The 24,905-nt window shown below is 32.3% G+C and overlaps 1 protein-coding gene across 1 annotated transcript; it reads left to right on the forward strand.

Annotated features, from left to right (window-relative positions):
- Positions 1-21,019: 21,019 nt before the first annotated feature.
- LOC107629902 (uncharacterized) lies at positions 21,020-21,643 on the forward strand. The gene has a single exon (XM_016332846.3). The coding sequence runs from the start codon at positions 21,208-21,210 to the stop codon at positions 21,487-21,489; it is 282 nt and encodes a 93-aa protein (XP_016188332.1). The 5' UTR covers positions 21,020-21,207; the 3' UTR covers positions 21,490-21,643.
- The last annotated feature ends 3,262 nt before the right edge of the window (positions 21,644-24,905 follow it).

A 24,905-nucleotide genomic window follows, 5' to 3' on the forward strand; every position in this document is an offset into this window, starting at 1 on the left:
CCATAACTTTTAATCAAGTACTTGATCCAACTGAATTTCGCTCCAAAACCTAAGACTATCAAAGAAATTGGCTATGCTTAGCAGTGATCCAATTGAATTGAAGTAATCAATAACAACAACAATAATAAATTGATAAAAAGTAGTAAAAAGAGAAAGAGAAGAGAAGGGGTTACTAGCAACATCTTGGCCATCATAGACACCACGGTGGATAGTACCAAAAGTTTCAGGGGCTATGACACCTTTAATGATGAGGTTAGAAGGGTCAATTTTCCACTATTGCCTCTGCTTCTTGAAAAAGTAATAAAATCAAGATAGAAAACTATACTCATGCCATATTGAACAATCTCCATATGCTGTTATATGTTAATTAGAAAATGGTGATTTCTTCGATACCCAACTAATTTGAGGGTATTACATGCCCTTCTTATATGTTCCAAATAATTGGTGACAAGTGTATTTATTAATTCCAATTAGCAAATTATTTTTTAATTTTAAAAATAAAAAATAATGAATTTAATACATGTATTAAATACTTTATATATACATATCTTAATACAGTGTATATACATTTAACTCTGGTTAAATCAAACCACCATATGTGGTAAACTTTAAATAAATTATTTAAAGAAAAAAAAAAGAAAAAGAATTAGAATTGGGTCGTTGTATATGCTGCTGGAGAAAGAGGGAAGAACATAGAACCCTAATCATTTTCATCTAATTTCGTCTTCTTCTTTTTTCTATATTCACAGAAAAAATTCGTTTTCGTCTTCTTTCCTCTCCTTCGCTCTCAGGATATATCTTCTTTTTCCTCCTTCTAATCTTCGAAAGTCGTCGATCTTGTTGCTGTAACCCAGAACAATCCATCGTTCTTTTTACTGTTCTTCAATTCAAAGTCGCCGATTTTGTTGTTGGAACCCAAAATAATTGATCGTCCTTTTTACCGTTCTTCCATTCAAAGTCATCAACATAACAAATCTCTCTGTCTCTAAACTAGGTACTGCCACACTCTCGGCATTTGCAAATCTCACTCTTTGTTCTCTTTTTTTTTTTTCTCTTGTTTCATTCTTTCCATTGATTAAAATGAGTACTATTTGTCTGCGACTAATAATTGGTACAAGTGTGTTTATTCTTTGTTACTGTTTATCATTTACATAATCTATTTTGAAGCCTATTATCTTTGATTTTTTCTCCTTTTTTCCTCCTTAAGTAGCCATAGTATTTCATTAATTTAGAATCACCAAAACAAAGAGTACTTCAGAGAGTACTAGAAAAAAAATTAATAGTAGCAATTCTTAATAATTCTACAACATAGATAAATGTTATACCTCATATAAAATTTCGGGAATTGATGATTATAAGCCCCTGTTTATGAATTCTTAGTTTATACTTGATTATATAGATGTGATGTTCATTTTGAGCGGCTGAACAAATCAATAAAAATGGGTATACAAATTTACTAGAAATAGAGCAGTTAATTTGAAGTATTTTATAATATTTACTTGTATAAAATTTACTTTGAACATACGGGTTTAAATTAGTTATGTAATTGTGATCATTATTGAGTTAAAATTATTGTATATGTGATCTTTTGTAATTACTTGTGATACAAAATTATATCTTTGAGGTTTTTTAGATTTTTATTTAATGATAGTTTCATGATATGCAGGTAATGAAGAAGTTATAAATTTGATTAGTTAAAAATCAGTCACTCCTTCAATTAGTTGTATAAGAAAAGGATGTATTGTTTTGCAATGTTTGAAAAACCAATTGCTATTGAAATTCTCTTTGTAAATAATGTAATTAGGGACTACTTTTTTGTATGTATTTAAAGTGATATATACCTTAAAAACTTGTAAACATACCCTTCTTTGTTGTTGATTTTTATATAGTCTTTAATCAATAGAAATTTCTTTGAATGATAAAAATTGTTGACACATTCTATAAAAAAATCTGTCATAACAAAATCCATTCTTACAAAAGAAAGAAAATTCAATATTTCAAAATATAAATATATAGGATATATTTCAATAGATAGCTACCACAAAAAAGTCGCATTATAAAGTACTAGCACCAAAATGACTTATTTATATTATATATAGTTAACATAATTTATTTAGAACTTTTCTAACTGATGCATTAAGAAGTAACATATACTCTTATTTTTTAACTAAATTCTTGTTCTTTTCCTCAAATTTTTTGTAGTTCTTCTTAGCAGCCTTGATAATGGTATTTTTTTCAGATTGTATGACTTCATGATCAAATCTATAGCAATGCGCATCCTAGTTGCGTCATCAACCTTCAAATGATAAAACCAGTAGTAAGTCACACTTATGTAATTAGAAATTAAACAATTAGAAATTTATCATGTAATGTAACTTACATAAATGTTATAATCATCAATTTAAATGCAGTTCTTCATCCAAGTTGCTACCCAAATACCGCAATCAAAGCTATGTTAAATTTTATATAAAAAAAAAGTACTAGTTAGACAATGTGACAAAATAAAAAAGATTGCTTGACAAACCAAATAAAGAGTTAGAAAATTACGAGTCATTTCTTTGTCTTTCTATTCCGAGAGCTTTCAAAATAGAAAACTCAGACACCTTAGGCCTAATTGTACTCTCAAAAGTCATGTTGAAGCATTCCTTCAAGGTACAAGGCCTAATAAGTGGTTAAGATTGAATTAGTGTTTTTATAAATGGTAAAGATAGTATAAATGAAGATGTAAAATTGATGCTATAAATGTTTGAATACAGAAATGATATACCAATTGCTTAATGCTGAATATTTTACATGCTTTCTTCTTAGGATCTGGGTTGGAATCTAACAAAATTACTTGACACTGATTCATGTTGAAGATAACAAGATACCAATGAAGATTATCTTCATTAACGGCACATAAATCTGTACATATATACAAAAATTAATTGTTTTTTATTTGTGATAGTTAAAAAATATAATTCTATTTATGAAGAGTATTAAAACTTCTATCATGGGAGTGACTTTAATATGAAGTCTCATATAATCATAAGACTTAGTATCCAAAATAAACTTATTATAACAAGATTCAACACTTTACATCTTGATGAAAAAAGTTGTCAAACCAAAGATAATTATTTTATTTATTAAGCATGCATAACAAATAAAGGAACACATTTATTTGGTAGAGATGAAATTGTATCATATGATTTTACCTTTCTAAGGACTTTAACTTTGCCCATGAATGCCTCTTTATAATCCTCTCGAGCTTGACTACCTGGAATAGTTCCCGACAATGCCTTTTGCTATACATTGTGAAGAATATAATTTTGTCAATATTAAATTGCCAAACTAATGTTACATATAAATATTGCACTCAATGGGGATAAAAATTATATATTTCTTTTGGTGCAAAAGATTTCAATTCATTTATATAATATAAGCATTTGGAGCACTTATATTACCTTATACAAGCAAGTGTGACAAATATTGATAATTATTGAAATATTGATTAAAAAAATTTATTATAAGTTACACGTGGCTTACCAAAAAGATCGTGGGCATATACCAATGTCTTGTAGTCTTTTTCTCATCGTTTAGCATATGAGCATATACGTCCAATATCTAAATGCATATTAGACATGGTCACATGGTTAGATAATGATAATAATCATGAGATTGGATTAGTATCCAAAATTAAATCAACTAAAATAACTTATATTTTGGTCAATTCAACCCTTTGGAATTAAGTTTAAAAAAAAATCTTTGGTCATCAAATTTGCATCCTTTTGCTAATATCTCTTGCCTACAATTGATTAAATATAAAAATAATAATCTATCATTGTTCTTCTCATACGATTGTAAGATGACAAAGTATAAAGATAATATTTTTTCAAAATAAATTACCTCTCAAACTCATTATCTTTATTTGTTCCAAATATGTAGGTTACAATCATGATTTCAGTGTCATCTAATTCCATGATAGTTGGCGGTGCAAACAATACTGGTAGCCACTGTTAAGAAAAATAAAAGATAACAAAAATTAAGTCTCCAAATTTAAAATAACTCAAGAATTAGAAAATCTTCAAAAGTGTTTGGACGAATAAAACTTAAGCAATTGACACAAATGGAGCTTCAACCCCAAGATTTCTCGATTGGAGTTTTGTAAACCTGGAATCTTCTGGTTGATATGATAACCACTAGGAGATGCATTACTCAGCAATGATTTGACAATATCAGTTGTTGGAGTATCTGCTACACAAAATTGTTTATCATGTATTTTTTTTTTGGATGACTGGGCTCTAGAAATTTTAGCTCTTCTATTTTTAATTAATTTGTATAATATTAAAAATGAACTAATTCTACTTTATACCTATAAAATCAAGTATAAACTAAGAATTCATAGACAAGGGATTATAATCATCAATTCCCGAAATTTTATATGAGTTATAATATGTATCTATGTTGTAGGATTATTAAGAATTGCTACTATTAATTTTTTTTCTAGTACTCTTTGAAGTACTCTTTGTTTTGGTGATTCTAAATTAATGAAATAGTATTGCTACTGAAGGAGGAAAACAGGAGAAAAAAATCAAAGATAATAGGCTTCAAAATAGATTATGTAAATGATAAACAGTAACAAAGAATAAACACACTTGTACCAATTATTAGTCGCAGATAAATAGTACTAATTTTAATCAATGGAAAGAATGAAACAAGAGAACAAAGAGTGACTTACTTGTAACAATTTACAAATGCCGAGAGTGTGGCAGTATCTAGTTTAGAGACAGAGAGATTTGTTATGTTGGCGACTTTGAATGGAAGAACGGTAAAAAGAACGATCGATTGTTCTGGGTTTCAACAACAAAATCGACGACTTTGAACTGAAGAACAGTAAAAAGAAGATTGTTCTGGGTTACAGCAACAAGACCGACGACTTTCGAAAATTAGGAGGAAAAAGAAGGTATATCCTGAGAGCAAAGGAGAGGGAAGAAGACAAAAACAAATTTTTTCTGTGAATATAGAAAAGGGAAGACGAAATTAGATGAAAATGATTAGGGTTCTATGTTCTTCCCTCTTTCTCCAGCAGCATATACAACGGCCCAATTCTAATTCTTTCTTTTTTTTCTTTTAAATAATTTATTTAAAGTTTACCACATATGGTGGTTTAATTTAACCAGAGTTAAATGTATGTACAGTGTATTAAGATATGTATATATAAAGTATTTAATATATGTATTAAATTCATTATTTTTTATTTTAAAAATTAAAATTCATTTGCTGATTGGAATTAATGAATACACTTGTCACCAATTAATTAGAACATGTAAAAAGGGTATGTAATACCCTCAAATTAGTTGGGTATCGAAGAAATCACCTTAAAAAATTATGCTCATGCCATGTTCAACTATACCCGTTTATTGTTATATCTTAGTAAGCAATTAGATTCAAGGTTCCTTAATAGTTTGACCAATGGCATTATTCATCATAGCTAGGTTTTAGTAATGGCTATGTGTCGGCACTACATGCTAAACTGCAATGATACTTAGGCCACTACAGTTAGTAATAGACATATTTATTCATCAAATGAGGTAAAATACAACACCAGCAAGTAACTACCAGAAGTAGAATGGAACAGAGCATAACGCAGCAACGAGCTTCAATAAGCACAACGACCATTGATAAAGTTGAACTTCGAAGGGCAAAGAGCTAAAAAGTGAAAGGCCTAGGCGGCTAGGGTTTGGCTTATACAAATCCAGAATAAACCTTAAAATCTAAATAAGAACAAACTCAAAAATAGAACAAAATTAGAATAAACCAGGAACTTAAAGCCATAAACCAAAATCATAAACTAAGAACCCAAAATAAATGTTATTACCTGAGACATCTCCATCTGAAACTAAGACTTGTTGATCAGAGACGAAGACCAACGAGGAGGAGAAGATGAGAACGCAACGAACCAACAATGAAGAGATTAGAGGACATGACATACCAGTAAGGAGGAGACGACGAGACTGGAGTTGGGGACGTTGAGGCTAGAGGTTAGAGAAATTAACTAAGAGTTGTGACAAGGCAGTTAATGAGCGTGAGGTTTGGGATCAAGGATGGTGAGTGGAGAAGAAGAAAGGGAGAGTAGGGCTGCGAAAAGTGATGAACTGAATGAGAAAGGTTTTGCGGGAATGAGAATTCAATTTGGTAGGATGTGGAAAATAAGAAAAGGAGTGAAATAGGAGAAGAGTTTTGGAGTAATAAGATTTTAATTGGGGAGAGTTTTGTAACTCCTGTTATTTGAGATTAAAATTGTCATAAAATAAGAAGTAAAAACACTAGAAAGAAAATATGTCTTTCTTAACTAATTTGCGAGAGTTTTTTAAAACCTCTATTATAAAATTCCTACAAATTTGTATTTTTTTAATGAATATACTGGAGTTAATATTCAAAATGGTACCTGAAATTTGACTTCCGACTCAATTTAGCCCTCAAGATTTTAATTGACTCTAATTGTACCCTGAAATTTTGACTCGTGCCTCAATTTGGCCTTTCCATCACCGGAAAGCTGACCTGGCAATTTTAAATGACACCTGGCATTGTAGCGGTTAGATGACGTGGCCAAATTTTTCAAGGCATCAAATTAACCCCTCACAATGTATGAAAATAAAACCTAGCGCAGCCCCAATTCACCCAAATCGTAGTAGTCGTTCCAAGAGTTGGAAAGGATGTTGGGGAGCAGCAACCAAGGCTCAAGTAGTTCTAGCAGAGCTCGTTCGTATGGTGGCTAGGTGAAGAACGCACACCGTGACAGAGGTGGGAAGGTTCCGTATTAATATAGTTGTGGGTCGGGTCCTATTCTTCGGTGGTCTAGGATGGATTCCAATCCAAAGAGACCGTTTTATGGATAACCTAACTATAATGTGAGTTAGTTGAATTGTTACAAGTTGATTGTGTGTCTTATTTCTTAAATTCTTGTTGGTTTTGTAGTTGTTCTTTGACAAAATGATTTTTGCCAGTATAGAAATTATCAAATGATCAATCGTAGTATAGTCTAAACCGACGCAAAATCCTTCATCAAACAAATCTACAATCTATATCCGAGAGTACTAGTCTCCCGAGTCGTTCTCCCTTGGAATTGCCAAAGTGTGCATCTCATTGATTTAGTAAGCCTTGTTGGAATTCTTTGAAGGGTTTAGCAAAGCTATGAAAAACAAACAATTAATTATCAAAAGACTTGGCTTAGGGTTGGCATTAGAAATCCTATCCTTATAGTCCATTCAATGTTGACAACAATTAGGCCTTGCTTCATTTAGTTATCCCCTAGGTATAGAGGAAGGTCAAATGAAAGTAATCAACTTGAGTCACAAGTCCTAGCTTCACCTTATGGGAGTCTAGCTTTAGTGCACTCCAAGCCAACTAGCAATCCCTAATTCCAAATCAACTATTGATACACTATTCAACTTCTTCCAAAGACCAAACCCTATGCCAAGTGTGAGAATTCTACTCCATAGCTAGTGTTGTCATTTTATCAAACATGTGATGAGCAAGAAGGAAAGGCATAGTAAAATGAGAAGAAAAGTCAAATTGAAAGTATTGCAACACAAAGATCTAACAACAAGTCTCAAAGAGTAGCAATGAAAATCCAAAATAGAGATGAAATCCAAAATTACAAAGTTGAATTCTAGATCTATGAGAATTGATCAATTGCATCTACTACTTGAAATTGGAGAAGAAAATCTATGACATGAACAAAGTGGAATGAGAATTGTAGTAGATCTCACCAAAAAGTCATTGAAAATTCAGAAATTAGAAGAGGATGAACCCTAGTGAAGCTTGGAATCTCCCTCTTCTTCTCCCAAAAAGTGTAACTAACTCTCTCTCCTCTCCAAAAAAGGAAAAATATCTAGATCTAGAAGAAATGAACTAAAAGTGTCCTTAACCCTTGTTCCTTTTGTCTTCTTAAGCTTTTCCCGCCAAGGTGCTTCTCTAAGAGTGGAATCCTCAACTGCCTCCACGCCTAAGTCACGTGACTTCTTTAAAAAATCATATTCGCAAATCGGCGCGCACGCGCAAGGTACGCGCACGCGCCGTTGAGACGTCTTGCAATGTGCGCGGGGGCGTGATGTACGCGTGCGCGCCCATGAAGATCCTGGCTTAGCCGCTTCTCAAGCCGGCTCTTGGCTTCGGCTCCACGTAGCCGTATCCGCGCGGGCACGCCAGGTGCGCGCACGCGCCTATGCGGAAATTCCCAAGGCTTAATCCTCATGCTTCCTTTCTTCGTACCCGTCTTCTTTCTCTCTTTCGGTCCATTCCTACTCTATATCCTGGAACCACTTAACACACAAGTCACGGCATCGAATGGCATCAAGAGAAGATTAGAAATGTATCTATTTTAGTGCAAAACAAGCATGTTTTCATTCATGAGGCAAAACTAGGAAAGGAATGCAAAATCTTGTATTTTCATGTAGAAAGTGTGTGGAATCATTGATAAAACCCCTGAAATCAGCACGAGATCGACCCTCGAATTGGGGTTTGTCATTCTTCCTCTCAATTTTTTTTAGATTTTTGGTATTGTAGACTACTGGTAAGAGATGGTGCAGCTTTTTTAAATGGGCAGATGTTGAAGAAGAAGAAGCCATGGTTAGCAGAAATGAAATTTCAGTTAGTGAAGACTATTGGAAACTTTCTTTGGGATGGAAAATTAGTGCAGTTGAAGCTGAAATTAGAATCTTAAAAATGTGGAAAATTATGTTGTCTATGTTTGTTATTATTTTTGGATTTGTGATTATAGCTTATGGATTAGGTGGGATGAAATATATGTAACTGTGATATCAGTTATGTGAATGAAACATTGTTATGTATGTAATGACAAAATAGAAATGGGGTTTTATGTTCTCTTGAGTAATGATGTATCCTGTGAAAGTTCTTCAAAACTGAGATTATATGAAAGAGGAGGTATAAAATTTGACCAAATAAGTTATTAAAAAACAAAAGATAGTCATTCATTTAGTAATTCATAGTCATTAATCATTGTCAATATCACAGCATTAGCAATAGCAGTCTCTGTAACATACTTTAAATATCCTAGATAACACAGTTTCAAAAAACCCTAAGCCAAAACATATTATCCTTCATAACAGAGTATCAAAATAGAAAAAGAGCATAGTTTGATCAAATACTTTCTACAAAATATGTCCTACACAACTGATAGGCAACATTGCAAATCATTTTGTATTTTGTTGTTGGTGGTTTGAATCCAGGGGTCGGGACGAATTTCATGAACTCTGCCAAGCGTGCAGCTGTCCTAGAACTTGCTCCTTGAATTTGGTCCATCTTGGAAGTTGTTTTCCTCTTAGTTTGCAGCTTGTCAGGCCTTGTCACCTGTTGTGGAGGTGGAGGTGGGTCTGATAGAGGGACCTACTGAAATTATTAACAGAATTAGTGACCAACACAACTCAATAAAAATCAATCAATATATAATCAAATAGTATCAATCAATTGGATCTAACCAACATTTAATCGTGTATGATTAACCAATACAAATCAGTCAACAGTTAATCAAATATTAGAAACCAACCACTACCTATTCTTGATTTTCTGGCTGTGAATAAGTGGATTGGGTGAGTACAATCTCTAAAGCGTGTGCATCATCAATAGCTTGAAGTGGTGCTAATGGAGATCTAACCATATCCTCATCTTCTCTAGTTGTCCACTTGCAAATAGCTCTGACTCTGTAGCTCTCATTCCTTCTAAATTTAATCTCCCTACCCTTCTGAATGGTGAATTCCCTGACAGCATCCATAAAGTCATTCTTGTTATTGAACTTCATTCCAACTTGGAGCGTTAGTTCACCGAATTGGCCACCCTCAAAGAAGATTGGGTGAACATCATCAGCATCATCATCAGTCCACTCCTCATCTGAGTTTGGGGGGTGTTTTTAATTCTTCAGACTTCCAAGAGTCGTTTCCATCAGAGTCATCGTGAATTGGATCATATGCATCATAAGATTCTTGGTTGTTTCCTCTGTTGTCCAACACTTGCAGCCAATCCACTTCTTCATCTGAATTCTCCACAACAAGACTGTCATCTTCCTTCACTATTTTCTCCTTTCTCTTCTTCCAGGCAGCACCTAGAGCATGCTCCAGCTTAAATTCCCTCAACTTTGCTGCAGAAAGACCACCTTCAATATCTGATTCAGTAGAACTATCTTGTGGTCCAGGCTTATATAAGCTGTCTTCTGCAGATTCGTAGGAGTCATGTGAGTCACTATCACTTAGGGGTGTTCATGGTTTGGTTAATCTAAAAACCAAATCAGTTTTTTGGTTAACCAAAAATATAGTCTTGGTTAATTAACCAAATTGGTTTTACATGATAAAACCAGTTATTAACCGGTTAGTAAAATTTAAAATCGATTTTTAACCGATTATTAAAACAAAAATCGATTTTAAAAAAATAATCGGTTTTTATACTAAAAAATTGATTTTTACACTAAAAAAATGGTCTTTACACCAAAAAATTGGTTTTTACACCTAAAAACCATTTTTTACACAAAAATTAATTATTTTACATAAAAAACCCAAATTTTTACCTTTTTTAAATTGATTTTTTAATCTAAAAATTATTTTTTTTTCTTTTTAAATAATACAAGTAACATTTGTAAATAATGAAATCCCTTCCATTGTAAATAATAATTACTTTTCTAAACTTTTGTTGGCAACACTTATCACATACACCAAAAGCAAAGAAGGTATAAGGCACGTTAGGATCAAAACCTTCATTCCCAATGACACTTCAAAAGGCCTCTTCAATGATGGCAATTTTCTCCTAAACCAAAGAAATGATACAAATTCCAACATCATCCCCAAACTATACAAGAAATTCACTATTGATATAATCTCATTGAAGCTAAAAAATGACATTGCAACTGCTATAATTGTTGATACCAATATCCCCATCCAAGGAGCATTGAATTTCTTTGATCTATCACCAAATATTTTTGGTATGAATCCAAATCAGTCCATACCAAGAAGTTAGTATGCAGCACTACTAAGTTGTGCCTCAAACAAACCAACATAAACATAAGCAAGTCTAATCATATATGGAAAAGCAAGTCTAATATCTTTACCACCTAAGTGTTTAGAACATAACTAAAGAAAATATAAACAATCAAGACTTTCTAGTCATCCTCAAGTGCAATTGAACCTAGACCCACTGAACAAGTAATGTCCTCTGATAAAATCGAATCTACAAAAAAAAATTATAATTATAAATTTAAAAAAAATTATAAAGACTAATGGAATAATTTAATAAAACATATAGAAAAATCTTAACATGTATCTAAATATACTAATTCCTGTCAGTCACCCTCATTAGGCATGTTGTAAATTAAATTGACATGTTATATTTCCTCACGAGTCACTCCACTCCAGAAGCAAACGTCAAATTGAACAGTAGAGTTACAACAACAATGAAATAATTATAAAACGTAGAAAGATGACTTTGGCTTGAAAACTATGAAAAGTAATTTAGTTTCATGCAAATCCAACACATTGAAATAATGAAATGCAGAAGCTCGGGCTGAGATCCATGCATAAATCATATAATTCACAAAATCGTATATATTCCTGAGAGATCATACTATATCACAACAAAGAAGAGACAAATCAAATACAGTTTGTTGTTGTTTTTGTTGTTCTAGAAGACAATTAAGGCTATATTCAGCATATAAAAGCACATAAGAACACTAATTACCAGTAAAGGGTAACTCAGGACTAAGAACAGAGAGCTGCTAGTGCAGAAATTAGTTGAGTATCTCTTTTAGATCATATCATGATTTCTGAGGCACAAAAGCAAGTTGAAAAAAAAAGCAAGTAACTAAATGCAAACCACTCTGTGACATTGAATGTATTCCTCAAACAATTGTCCAATTCAATAATTCCAATAAAAAATTCATGTGCAGTAAGACAAAAACTTGCTTCAATCCATCATCACAACAAAATTCAGTTCAGGAATCAGCACACAAGTAACACAAAAGGGCCAAAAAAAAGTAAAAATCTCTATATATTGAAAAATAGGTCATTTATAATAAAATTATTTTTTTTAAAATCCATCACCAAAGATAAACAAGGGAGTAACAAAGTTCTTGCACAAATCCCAGTTTACTCTCACATAAACAGCAATCATGATTCAATAACAACATCAAATTCAGTCACAGTAGAGAGAAAGCATCACACACATATAGAGACATAAAATCCAAAACTAAAAATTGAAGAGTAAGCAGAAAATCTCAGCTCAAATCAAACTGTTGTTATAATCAAAGCACTAATTTTTAAATTAATTAGGTTTCCAAGTAATCAATACACTTCAATTCCACGGAACCAAATTACTGACTGATAAAGAAACTTACAACAGGATCCATTGAAATGAAGAAGTCATAAGTATACTAATGAAGGAAAAAAATAGAGCAAATCCTTGACCCTCTTTCCAGCAATTCTTGCAACGGCAATGATGTTTTCCAAGTCATTCGCTATCAATGTTGATAAACACACCTTCCTATGCAGCCAATGTCAAATCCTCCAAAATCTTCCCATTCCCATTAAAGATACACCTAAGTTATCAACAAATACAAAAAACAATCACATTCAACAAAAAAAGCTCAAACCACAGAAAAACCAATGCAACAAGTCCGAATCGAATCCAAACCTTGTGGGGTCAAATCCAACATGAAGAGCAAGCCTAAGCTCGTTACCACTAACAAGCACAGCACCACAACCCAAGTGCCTCAAATGCTCAAGAATCTTCAAGTTATTGTTTGCCTTAATGGCATAACCAATAACATAGTTCAAACCTTGCAACTCATCCTTATAAGCCTCAACGTTTCTTATAATCTGGGGCTTGCTATACAAGAATGGGAGGTCGAGGTAGAGAGACAAAGTTGCGACTCAAAGTGAAGACTCGAAGAGGTAGAGGTCCGACGAACCACCGGCGAGCTCCGGCGAGAAGCAGAGGAGAAGAATTGTTGACGGCGGCCGGCAGCGTACAGAGGAGAAGCGGCGAAGAGTGAGGTTCCAAGAGATGAAGAGTGATTTTTGAAATTAGGTTTTTCTTTTAATTTGGTTTTGGTTTTGGTTAATTGGTTAAAAATCTTTTTTTTTTTAATTTGGTTTTGGTTAACCAATTTTAAAAAATATGAATATGATTTTTAAAAAATATGAATATGATTTTTAAAATTATTTTATTAAATTGGTTAACAAAAATGTGGTTATAGTTTTTTAACCGGTTAACCACATTTTGGTTAATTTTTGTACATCCTTACTGTCACTGCCATTGTTGTCATCGAGGCTTACATAGACTATCTTACTGCAAGTATCCTGTTTTTGTCCCACTACTTTTTCTTTTAGCCTAGCAGAGGATTTGGTTGCAGTATGAATTGAATTTGATAAAGTGGCTTTAGATTTGGGTACTGAGTTAGATGTTGGATTGGGATTGGGTGCTGATGTGGGTGTTGAATTGGGTTTGGGTCCAGACTTTGGTGTGGACTTAGTTGTATTCGATGTGGACTTGGGCTGAGTTGCTGGTTTGGATGTGGACTTGGGCTTAGGTGCTGGTTTGGGTGTGGGCTTAGGTGTCTCCTTAGGTGCGGGTTTGGGCTTAGGTGTAGGCTTATGTTTCTCTTTAGGTGCTGGCCTAGGCTTAGGTGTGGGTTTAGGTGCTGGTTTTGGTTGGGGTATCTCCTTCAACCCGAGGGGGAGGGGGGAAGCATATTCAGGTGGGGGGCTTGGATGCTGCATTAGAAGGGCCTTCAGTTGTGCTGCTGATGGGTGATTTGATATGGGAAGGAATGGTTGGTGTATCATTCTTTGGGCTAGGTGTGGTCCCTTTGACATCATTCTCTACACCAGTGGCATTGGGTGTTAGCTCTATCAATTCAGGTGCTTCTTCCTCTACCATGGCTTGGGAAACTCCATGCTCATAGTATATGTGCACTCTTCTCCCATTGTTTTTTGCATAGAAGCACATCTCTACCAGCTCTTTGTCATGACTTAGTGCTCGCATTCCACTCTTCATAGGTCTACCAGGAACAAGCCACCAACACTCAACCATGTTATCATAACCTAGGACCTTGTAGTAGTCACTCAATGAAAATACATCTAATACATCCTCATCCAGCCCAGTCAACTCATCAGTGTGATCATTGTCATAAACCAAACTGCCATTTGGTTTGGTGATAAAACTACATCCATGATGATACACAATCGTTATACCTTCATCCATCTACAAATAAGATTCAAAAAGACACAATGGTTAAAAACAACACTAACTTTAATAAATTAAAAATAGTAATTCAGATTTCAGACAATTCAATTGGGGCTTCGTTCCAATATATTGAATAAGTTAATCAATTTTAAGTGTTTTGGCAACCATTAAAAACAAGAGGTGTTAAAACTTGAATTTTAGAGTAGACTATTTTATTAAAGGTGTCTAATTTAAATTCAATATGTCTCATGCAATCCTTAATCATTCCAACACAAATTAATTCTACCAACACAATTTACAACTTGCTGCCAATGGAACTTAAAATGCAGAGTTGAACATTGATACAAATTTATCTTATACAAGTTCCAACTCATCAATTGGCAAGAACAGATCCATATACCAAGGTAAGTATATTGAAATGAATAAAGTAAGAGGGGGTAAGTTATGAAAGCAAACTCAATTTCAGCATAACAAAATAATACGATTCTCATCAAAGAAACATTAATGGAAAGCATATTGCAAAACATGAAATTTTAATTATTTTAACAAAAGAAAAAGAAACAAGTTGTAAGAAAGTAGCACCCTATAAGCTAAAGCCTAGTAATTAACCTTTCATTTTTCTTTTTGGTATATATTAACCTTTCATATTTAGTAGCAAATTAAACAATAAAATCATAAAGGAGAAATATATCAACACAAGGAGAAACTAAATCAACGAATCTAAATATCCAAAAGAAAAAAAAATCAATGAATCTAATATAATTATGTGCAATCAACACACAGTAAAGAAAACAGTGTAAAATCAACAGCAAAATCATTCTGATCCCACTACACCAAATTAGAATATTAAAATAGAAATTAAAATCATGCTTTGACATAAACACAAGCAAAATCAAGATCTTAGCTAAATCATGAGTTCCTTCTAAAATGAACCCATAACAACCAAAAAAACCAAAATCAATCATAATCATCAAAAATAAGAAAAAGAAGAACATCAATTACATAGAAAGAATACCAAACTTCAGAAAATTATTCTCCATTTTTTTCCAGTCACCTTACCAATAATATTTTCATGAATACTAAATGCATCAATTAGAAATCTATAACGAACAATCCACATATTTTTCCACCTTGAATTATCAGAAAATTTAACAATGTCACTGTATATCGAGTAGCATAAAAAAGCAGCTTTAAAGAATAGCAGGCTTTCTTGTTTTGTTATTACCAAGTATTAGAAAACTCATAAGTACTAAACTAAACAGGGAGATAAAATTACCTCAACAAGCGCAACTATGATTACACCACAGGCAACCCAACAAAAGATGGTTGATCCCATAAGCACCTCCAAGTACTGCATAAAACATATTCAAAATCAAAGAAACCATTGAGCATTCATGACCTTTCTTAATCCTAAATGCATAACGATACAATTTATAATCAGACCTTAAATTGTCCAGTTATACTATTAGAGAAACATGAAAGAATAAGATTGTCCTTTTAAATTGGTCAAGGAGTAATACAATTGTTCTAACAATGGTTGCTCTAGTAAATAAATATATGTAATTTCAACCAAAAAATACTGGACAGATAATTAAATTAAAATGGAATATGAATGAGTAAGATTGTCATTTTAAAATAGAATATGAAGAATCAATGACTGCTCAAATAGACAAAGAATTAAAAGATTCAGTTGATCACAGCCATATACATGCAAAAAAATTAAACCCTAGCATACAAGAACTCTACCATCATCAACAACCATAATCAACCACAGTCCCCAAAAGATTCACTGATGAAGTAAAGCAAAAAATAAAAAATAAAAAACAAACCACAACCAACATTTTGCAAAAAACAGAGTATCGTATGTTGAGAGCAACGATTTTGTTACTAACTTGTTTTTGAAGAGATGGTGATTCCCACGTAATTAGTCTTCACAATGGGGGGCGAAACAAGTAAGAAAAGCTTCAAACCTCAGTTATAGCGACAACCATGGTTCTTCTCTGAAGGTACGTATACGAGGGGAGGAGGAGGAAGAAGAATGGTCAATTGGGGTTTCACTTTTCAAGTGGTTAACGTTTGGTTTTTGGTTTAACCCCTTTCTCATGTCATACGACGTCGTTTCTAAATATTTTCGGCACCAAGAGTTAAACGACATCGTTTTGACCGTGCCAGGTGCCATTTAAAATTGTCAGGTCAGCTTTCCAGTGACGAAAAATGATGGAAGGGCCAAATTGAGGCACCAGTCAAAATTTCAGGGTACAATTAGAGTCAATTGAAACCTTGAGAGTTAAATTGAGTCGGGGGTTAAATTTTAGGAGCCATTTTGAGTATTAACTCAGATATACTGTCCTACCAGAAAGGCTTCCTACTTTATATAATGATAATAATTAAAATGGTAGTAGATAAGAAATAGTAATATTAATACTAGAAATTGACATAGATATACTTTAACAAAAGCTTGCAAGGAGTAATAAGAGTTAAAAAAGAAAAAAAAAAAAGAAAAAATGTAGCTTGCAAGGAGCGAGAAAAGAGAAAAAAAGAGTAACCTGCATCCTGCGAGAAGTTTTACACCACCATATCTACGTATTTCATTCACACTCTGCATATGAGTGCAGTTTACTATTTTAGTTTTCATAACTAAATTTTTTTGTCACATCTTACACCTACTTGATTTCTTTCCCTTTTTTTTTATAAGGCAAAATGTAAAAACCTTAATAGTGGTCTAGATAAAATTAGTAAGCAACACTTTTCTTTTCACTTCTATTGTTTCGACACAAGCACGCAACACTTAGTAAGAAACTCTCACAATTAGCAACCGAAATATTTTATTGTTTTTGCTAATATATATCATGACATATTGTAATTTATAAACCTATTTTTATCTTTTTTTATGTATGTATGATTTTCAATCTATTTATTTTATTTACATATTTTCTCCCAATTATTTTTTATATGCTTTGATGATTTGCATTTGAAACTTATAATGAATAGCATAGTTGCTAGTTATTTTTTGTTATAGTATTTTGTTGTTATTGTGTTTGTCATGAGCTGATAGCCTATTTATGCAATTTCTTTGTAGGTAGAAACCTAAAAGTAGTTGTTCATTTCTTGAATGATGGGGATTTTGAGTAAATTGTAAATTTTTTAACTTTGAGTTGTGCTTTGAGTCCTAGAGGTAACTTTAGATTATTTAACATTAAGCAAATACACAAGTTTACAAAGAAATATTATCCTCGTGATTTTTTTTAGGTATAGAAAAACTATTTTAAAATTTCAATTGTAACATTATGGGGTTGATTTACCAAATCAATTTAAAGGGATTGAAAAACTTTTAAAGTTACTCAGAGATTGACTAGTGAAACTGAAAAGTCAAAATTTTATCATTTGATTGCTAGATTAATATATATTATTTTAACTTTTCCTATATTTATGGAACAACTAAAAAAAATAGCTATAAAAATTGTTAAAATAAGATTTTAAAATTAAAATGGATGATAACACGAATTTTTTTTAAATAAATAAAAATACTCATATATAATCCTTAAATGTTTTTGGAGTTTTTACCATTTTAACACTCTCTCATAAAGACTGCAAAATAGACTAATAATGTTATTGCTACACACTACCTGGGTGAACGTTAACAATTGCACAGCTGCTGACAGTAAAATCGTGAGAGAAAACTATAGCGCACGTGCTGCATGTGAAATTGTCACGAATAATTTGATATATATCAAATCCTTCCAATAACTTTCACCTCCTAATAACTTTCACCTTTTATATATTCTTTCTTCTTTTCCACAAAGACAAATTCACCAAATATCTAGTGAGAATATAGTTGTTGTTAATTATCCGAATGCGATAATAGCACGTAAAGATGATGGTGCATATTTTGAATGTAGTGATTCTATTGTTATATATACTTAGCATTTACATTCATTGGCAGAGTTTAAAATTTTGATTTTGATCAACATGGAAATTCTTAGAATTAAGCACGTTCAAAAAATTGGGCATTGATGCATTTCATTGGACACCATGTGTAATTTTTAGTATAAGGTACTCTGGATAAAGGATGATGATCACGTGCGAGCTATGTTCGATTGCCATGGAAAGATTGTGATTGAACAAGTGATGGATCTTTGCATTGAATTGGTGGACATTGGCGTTAGTTCTTCTTCCTCACGTTTGGTCCTAATAGGTTGTGTGACAAGACCTAGTTAGGCGGGAAGAACTAAATCCCCCATAAGAATTCAGTCTTCTCTCTCAATGGCTGAACTCGCTATTGATTTGTTTTCAAAGAGTCCAAGTCAAACGAGGAGTAGGTCCACTCTGGTTTTGATAGTGATAGCGATGACGATACAGAGTTTGTCCCATAAACTCAACTATCGTCTTTTACTTCCTCATGGCATATATTGCCACCACAGTTATCACTTCCTACTTGAGCCCAAGTTCCAAGCTATTGTTCGACATTGGACCTAGATGATATGCAAGTGGAGATGATGCCTCTTGGTCTAGGAGTATTGGAGACTATAACACAAATGGGAGCGTGGAGCTAAGAGTTTGCCATAGATTCTATAGTAGAGAGTTTGTTCACCTTGCCATAAAAAACTACAACATTCATCGAAGTGTAGAGTAGCAGATGGTCGAATCTGATAATCTAAAGTATCATTATCGATGCAGATATTATGTTGTAGGTTATTAGAACATTAGGTTGCATATCGACAGAATCTTGGTTATTGGAAGGTTCATAAATAATATGGGTTATGCACAAATGCTTGACACCAACAATGTCCCAAGATCAGTTAAATCTCGATAGCAATTTAATCTACAAAGTTATTTTTTTCCATAATAGAAGGTAAATAAACTTTTGCATATATTTTTAGAAAAATTGGTTACAAGTTTATCATGTTATTGTTGTAAAATTCTAAAAATGGTTGACATATTAATCAATTTAAGTAATTCTTTCATTCCGATTAGAGTATTACAAGGGACAACGGAGCAGAGCTACAGGTTTAAGCCGTCGTACAGGAATGTTTGATAGGAAGGTTCGATATTAAAGGAAAAAGCAATTACTCAAATTTATGTTGGGAAGAGCCGTACAACTAGCTTCTGAGGTTGCTAAATGTGATTGAGCAATGTTTGTCTTTTACGGTTTATGATCAAGTTTATGCCACGTTATGAAGGCATTCTTCGAGACTTTGGTCCTATGCAGATTTAATAAGATATTTTGGACATTTTCTCCTTATATTAAAGCCTTCAAGTATTGCAAATCTCTAGTATCTATTGATGGCACATATTTGTATGAGCAATACAGAGTGATTCTATTAATGGTCACTACACAAGACGAAAACTCAAACATTCTTCTCATTATTTTTGCATTGGTTGAGTTAGAGTCAACAAAATCTTGGTCATTCTTTATAAAGAATTTGCAAGAATTAGATCCACATACACACCGCAATAAAAAAAGGAGGATAGTGAATGATATCTTTTAGGGACGTACCATTCTTATTGTATCCGTTATATGGCAGCTAATTTTATGAGTCCATTCAAGTATGAAGAAGGAAAACGAACCCTAATATATTCCTCAAACTAGGGGGTGCATGGCCCGGCCCATCCCGAAGACCCAGCTCGACCCCGAACACTTTAAGGACTAATTTAGTGTGATTTCACCGGGTCTAGGGGCGGGTAAGGATCTCAAAAATAGACTCGGTCATTATTTCGGGTCGGGTCGGGGTTATGGCTCGGGTCACCCGAACTCGACCCGGTCATCATACACAATTAATATTTTGTATTATTAGTGATGAATGATGGCTATTCTTATGTGGAATTTAAGTATTGTAAACCTTAATATTTTGTGTTATTCGTTATTATAAGACTATAAGTTAATGTTTTATGTTTAAAATGCATAAGATTTTAGACTAATGCATAATATTGTGTTATTTGTATTGATTTAAATATTTGGTATTATTAGACAATATTAGTATTGATTATGGTTATGCTTTAATTTTAGAAAATAGTTGGTTCTTGTTATATTTTTCTAAATGAATTTTACCATGTCAAATAATGGCTGGATTCTTGGAAATTTGGATATTTTCACATACTAGCTTATAAGAAGGTATCAAGATAATGTAATGTTAACGGCCCGGTTTTCACCCGATTTTTATCCAGTATAATCGTGCCCGAAAGTGTATATGTTTTATCGGGTCTAAGACCAAGTTCAGGTCTAATAAATAGGCCCAGTATATATTTCGAACTGGATCTGGATCACATCAAACCCGATTTGACCCGGCCCATGCACACCCCTACCGCAAACCAGGAGCAATACTTGGCTTACATGAGAGCGCTAAGGTAGCGTTTGGTGGAGAGACAGAGACCGAAAGTCTGAGACTGAGAGACAGAAATTGAAACAAGAATGAAATTCTAATTTAATTTGCACAAAGGGTAAAATTGGAATTAATTAATTGAAATGAGGATATTTTAGGTATAAAATGTTATTAAAGTTTCAGTCTCCATTTCTAAAAATTTAAGTCTCCTGTGTCCCTACTTTTTGAAGGTACTGAAATACTGAAATTTTAGGGACAGAGACAGAAATTTTAGTACCAGTCTCTGAACCAACAAACATAATACTGAATCTCAATCTCTCAGTTTCTGTCTCAATACCTCAAAACAAACGCTATCTTAAAAATCTCAAATCAGAATTTGCAATGTGGGTAAATTGTAATTCTGCGTTAAATTTAAAAGTCTTCCTAATTTATATATTAAAAAAAAAAAAATCAAACTTCAACGGTGTAAAATACAACTATGTCTCCAATAGCCCACAGCCTTCTCCAAAACCAGCAGCTTTGTGCCTCGGGTTTTCCCGAATCTCCGGCTATTTCCATAACATATAAGGAACCATCCCATTACTCTAATTCTCACTACATCTCACCGTTCTTGAACAATAACAATCTTCACTATACAAACCACAACAATTAATCTCAAAACATGAGTACTTCGATCAGAGCAAGAGCATGGAGCGTGGCAGCTAGTGTTGGAGTTGTGGAGGCCATGAAGGATCAATTAGGTATATGCAGGTGGAACTACGCATTCAGATCTGCACAACAGCACGTCAAGAATCGTGTTGGTTCTTTCTCTCAGACAAAGAAACTCTCTTCTTCTTCTTCCTCGGCTATGGTGGCCACCGCAAAGTTGAGAAAAGAAAAGGCGAAACAATCAGAGGAGTCTCTCAGGACAGTCATGTACTTAAGTTCTTGGGGTCCTAACTAAAGAACCTTCTAGATCTTCTTTCAATTTCATTGTTAGGGTTTACAATTTTGGAGCCATATAATATTCTATAGTATTGAACCGTTTTGGTTTGTCACAGATAGATATATTGATGTAAATTTTGATAAATGAAAAAAGGATTAAGCATTTTCCACAATATTGTGTGTTAATGTGATGTGAACTCTGAAGGGTCAGTATTAGTGTTGCACACAAGGTGTTCGACTAAATGGCTCTATCTATTATTAGCAGTTAGATCAGTTTATTTCTCTTTTATACCACATCTGGATTCAATTCTGTTTGTTCATTCCATGACTTCTATTCCAAATAAAGCAGTCACACAAAATACACAACAAAAGATAAAGACTCTTAGATCTTGTATGTCTTGTTCAATCTTTTAATCTCAAACCCCCAAGTCGTCATTAACACCCAGAGTAGCAACTAGCAAGCCTTCCGGCTCCAATTAGTGTGAAGGTAAAATTTTTACTCAACTTCTAGTTGACAGACTTGGAACTTTAAAGAAAAAGAAGACCCAAAATTTCCAATCCCATTTTGTTTGTAATTCTTAATTACGGATACAGGTAACAAGGTGATAGAGTGCCATCAAGGAATGGGTCGTATAAAGGACAGTTCACTGCCGGGAAGATGCATAGCGTTGGAATTTTCACCGATGCCAACGACAACAGCTGAAAAGATTATGGAGAAATTTATAAGAGATTTAATGGAAGAGATGATAGAAAAAAGTAAACAAAAATATCTTACAAAATTATTTTATATTTTTTAAATTTTTTCTATAAAAACCATTAAGATCTAATATTTTTTTTTGTTTTCCACGGTATCCCCCAACCCGACAGGTCAATGACTAATCTGTCGCGGTACTGAGCTCCATTTAAGGGTTTGCCGCTGGCCAGGTCAAGGACTAATCTGTCGCGGTACTGAGCTCCATTTAAGGGTTTGCCGCTGGCCAATGAGTTGCTGCATGCACAGGGCAGGATTTGAATCCTTGACACTTGCTTAAGCGGACTAGTGAGCTAACCACTAGACCAATCCAACTTGGTTTAAGATCTAATATTTTAATTGGTCTATTGAAGTCATTTCCTTCGCCCAAAGTTGGATCGCCCAAAGTTGGATCTAGTTAACTGATGGGTTTTTTGGGCTCCCTTCCTATGTGGAGAAAAAGTCCAAATGTTAATATCCAAACTCATGAATAGTTGAAGTGACTGAGGTGAGTTAGGGTTGAGTGAGAGATGTTATTTTGAAAGGAGAACATCAAACATCAGAGAAAAAAAAAGAGAGAAAGTTATTTTCGCACATACACAAAGCTGTCTCTGTAAATTGGTCGCTGCGGATTTGTTAACCGTTTGATCGAGCTCAAATTTGGACAGTGTGTTCTACACATCTGGTTCTTTGATTTCACCATTCGAATCTTCGATTTAATGTCTGTAGCTAGAGATATTGGCCACACACTATAGCTCTGGCTTTGTGATATTTTTATCTTCTTGTTCTTGTTTTGTAAGTTTTGAAGCTTGGATTGTTTGGCTTGTTGTATGCACGTTTTGTGCAATAATTTGTGACTCTCTTGTACTCTATTTTCATCATAGTGAAGCTATATCCTGGTTTTGGTGACTCGTAGTTTTTACTTCTCTCATTGAAAATGTTTTTCACGTTAAAAAATTTTGGTGTATTAGTTTGTTTCTAATTTTTTATTTATGTGATTTTTCTACTGTTATTGAATATTATTGTGCTGATGTTAATACTTATTATGAATGGATATTATTACTCCTCTAATTCTTGTAAATAGAGAATTATGCGTTTTATTCCTATCGTTAACTTGAATTTAGCATCTGGCCATCAGCTGGGGTGGGGCCTTTGGTGTCTCATTAAAAAAAAGGAAAATGAGGGTTAGAAATCAAATTTTACTTTAGCATTTTTTATACATTTTTTAAATAGTTAGCAAAAATTATTAGGAATTAATTTTTAATTAGTTAATATTATTTAAATTTTAGTATTTAAGTTTTTAATTTAGAATTTAATATTAAAGATATATTTTTAGAGTTTAAAATTTAAAATAAGTAAAATAATTTTTAAAAAGTTAGTTAATGATGATTGAAAACAATTAATCATCTATTTACCTATTATTACTCAAATAGTTATTCAACTCTTTTTTAAAAAACTTATATCAAATGTATAAGGTTTTTCTCTCTATAAGTTTTTTCAAAATATAATATTTGATTATTTTTGTTATTTTTTAAATTATCTAGAGATTTCTTTGTTATTTGTATTTTTTGAATTATTTTTGTGAACAGTACGAACTTTTTCGTATTATTTTAGTCATTTAAAAAAAAACAATTACTAAGCACTTTAAAGTCTCAACTCTTCAATGCAACTTAAGTGGAAAAATAAAGCATAAAATATCAAAATATTCTTAAGAGTTTATGTCACTCACAAAAATAATTTGAAAGATACAATAATTAATAAATAAATTTTTAGAAAATTTAAAAATATAATAAAAATAATAAAAAAGATATATCTTTTATAAGTGACAAACATTTTTATATTTAGAAAATGATTTATACATTTGATTTGATTTTTTCCAAAAATATTTAGATAATTATTAAGAAGGTAAATACAAAAATTAAATTTCATATTTTACAAAAGAATTAAAAAAGAATAGTTGACATAAAATTACCAAATTTTAAATTCCTATTTTTTTTTTTTTGGTGACTATTTTAAATTCCTATTTAAATATATTCGTATGCGTATGCCACATTTTTAAATCTTCTGTAATTTATTTTTTGTTCAATTTTTTAAATTATTTGTTAGCAATATGATCTTTTACATAGTATTTTTAATAGTTTACCCAAAAAAAAAAAGTATATTTATTGCCGAAATTAAACAACTTTAAACTTTAGTTTTTCATCTAGATAAGATTGAGTTATTAGGAAGATTTTCAAAATCGAATCAGTTGTCAAACCACTCTAACTTCTTATTTATTGGTTTATAAATTTATTTATGGTTTAATTGAATTATTATAAACTAATCTATAAAATTATAAATAAACACAAAAAGACATAATTATGTTATACTCTAATGTAAATCTTAAAAATACATAGTTAAGAGTATAACATCAACCAAAATTTTATAAAATCATGTAAGTACAACACAAGAGTCAAATAAAAAAAAACAAATAAGATATTTAATTATACATATTAGATTATAACAAAGATAATTAATTATATATATATTAAATTATAACACAATAGTCAAATAATAAAAAAATCAAAATAAGATATTTAATTATATAACAAAAGACATTGACCGATATTAATCAAATTCAATTATATTAACTGACAGATTATAATAAAATAAAATATTTATATATTTAATTTTATAGATTAGATTATAAAGATAAAAAATTTAAG

This window comes from Arachis ipaensis, chromosome B3, assembly GCF_059453495.1.
Source record: "Arachis ipaensis isolate K30076 ecotype BB chromosome B3, ASM5945349v1, whole genome shotgun sequence".
Taxonomy (NCBI): Eukaryota; Viridiplantae; Streptophyta; class Magnoliopsida; order Fabales; family Fabaceae; genus Arachis; species Arachis ipaensis.

Excerpts from the sequence above, each read along its gene's own strand:
- LOC107629902 (XM_016332846.3), top strand. The coding sequence starts at position 21,208 with ATGAGTACTTCGATCAGAGCAAGAGCATGGAGCGTGGCAGCTAGTGTT.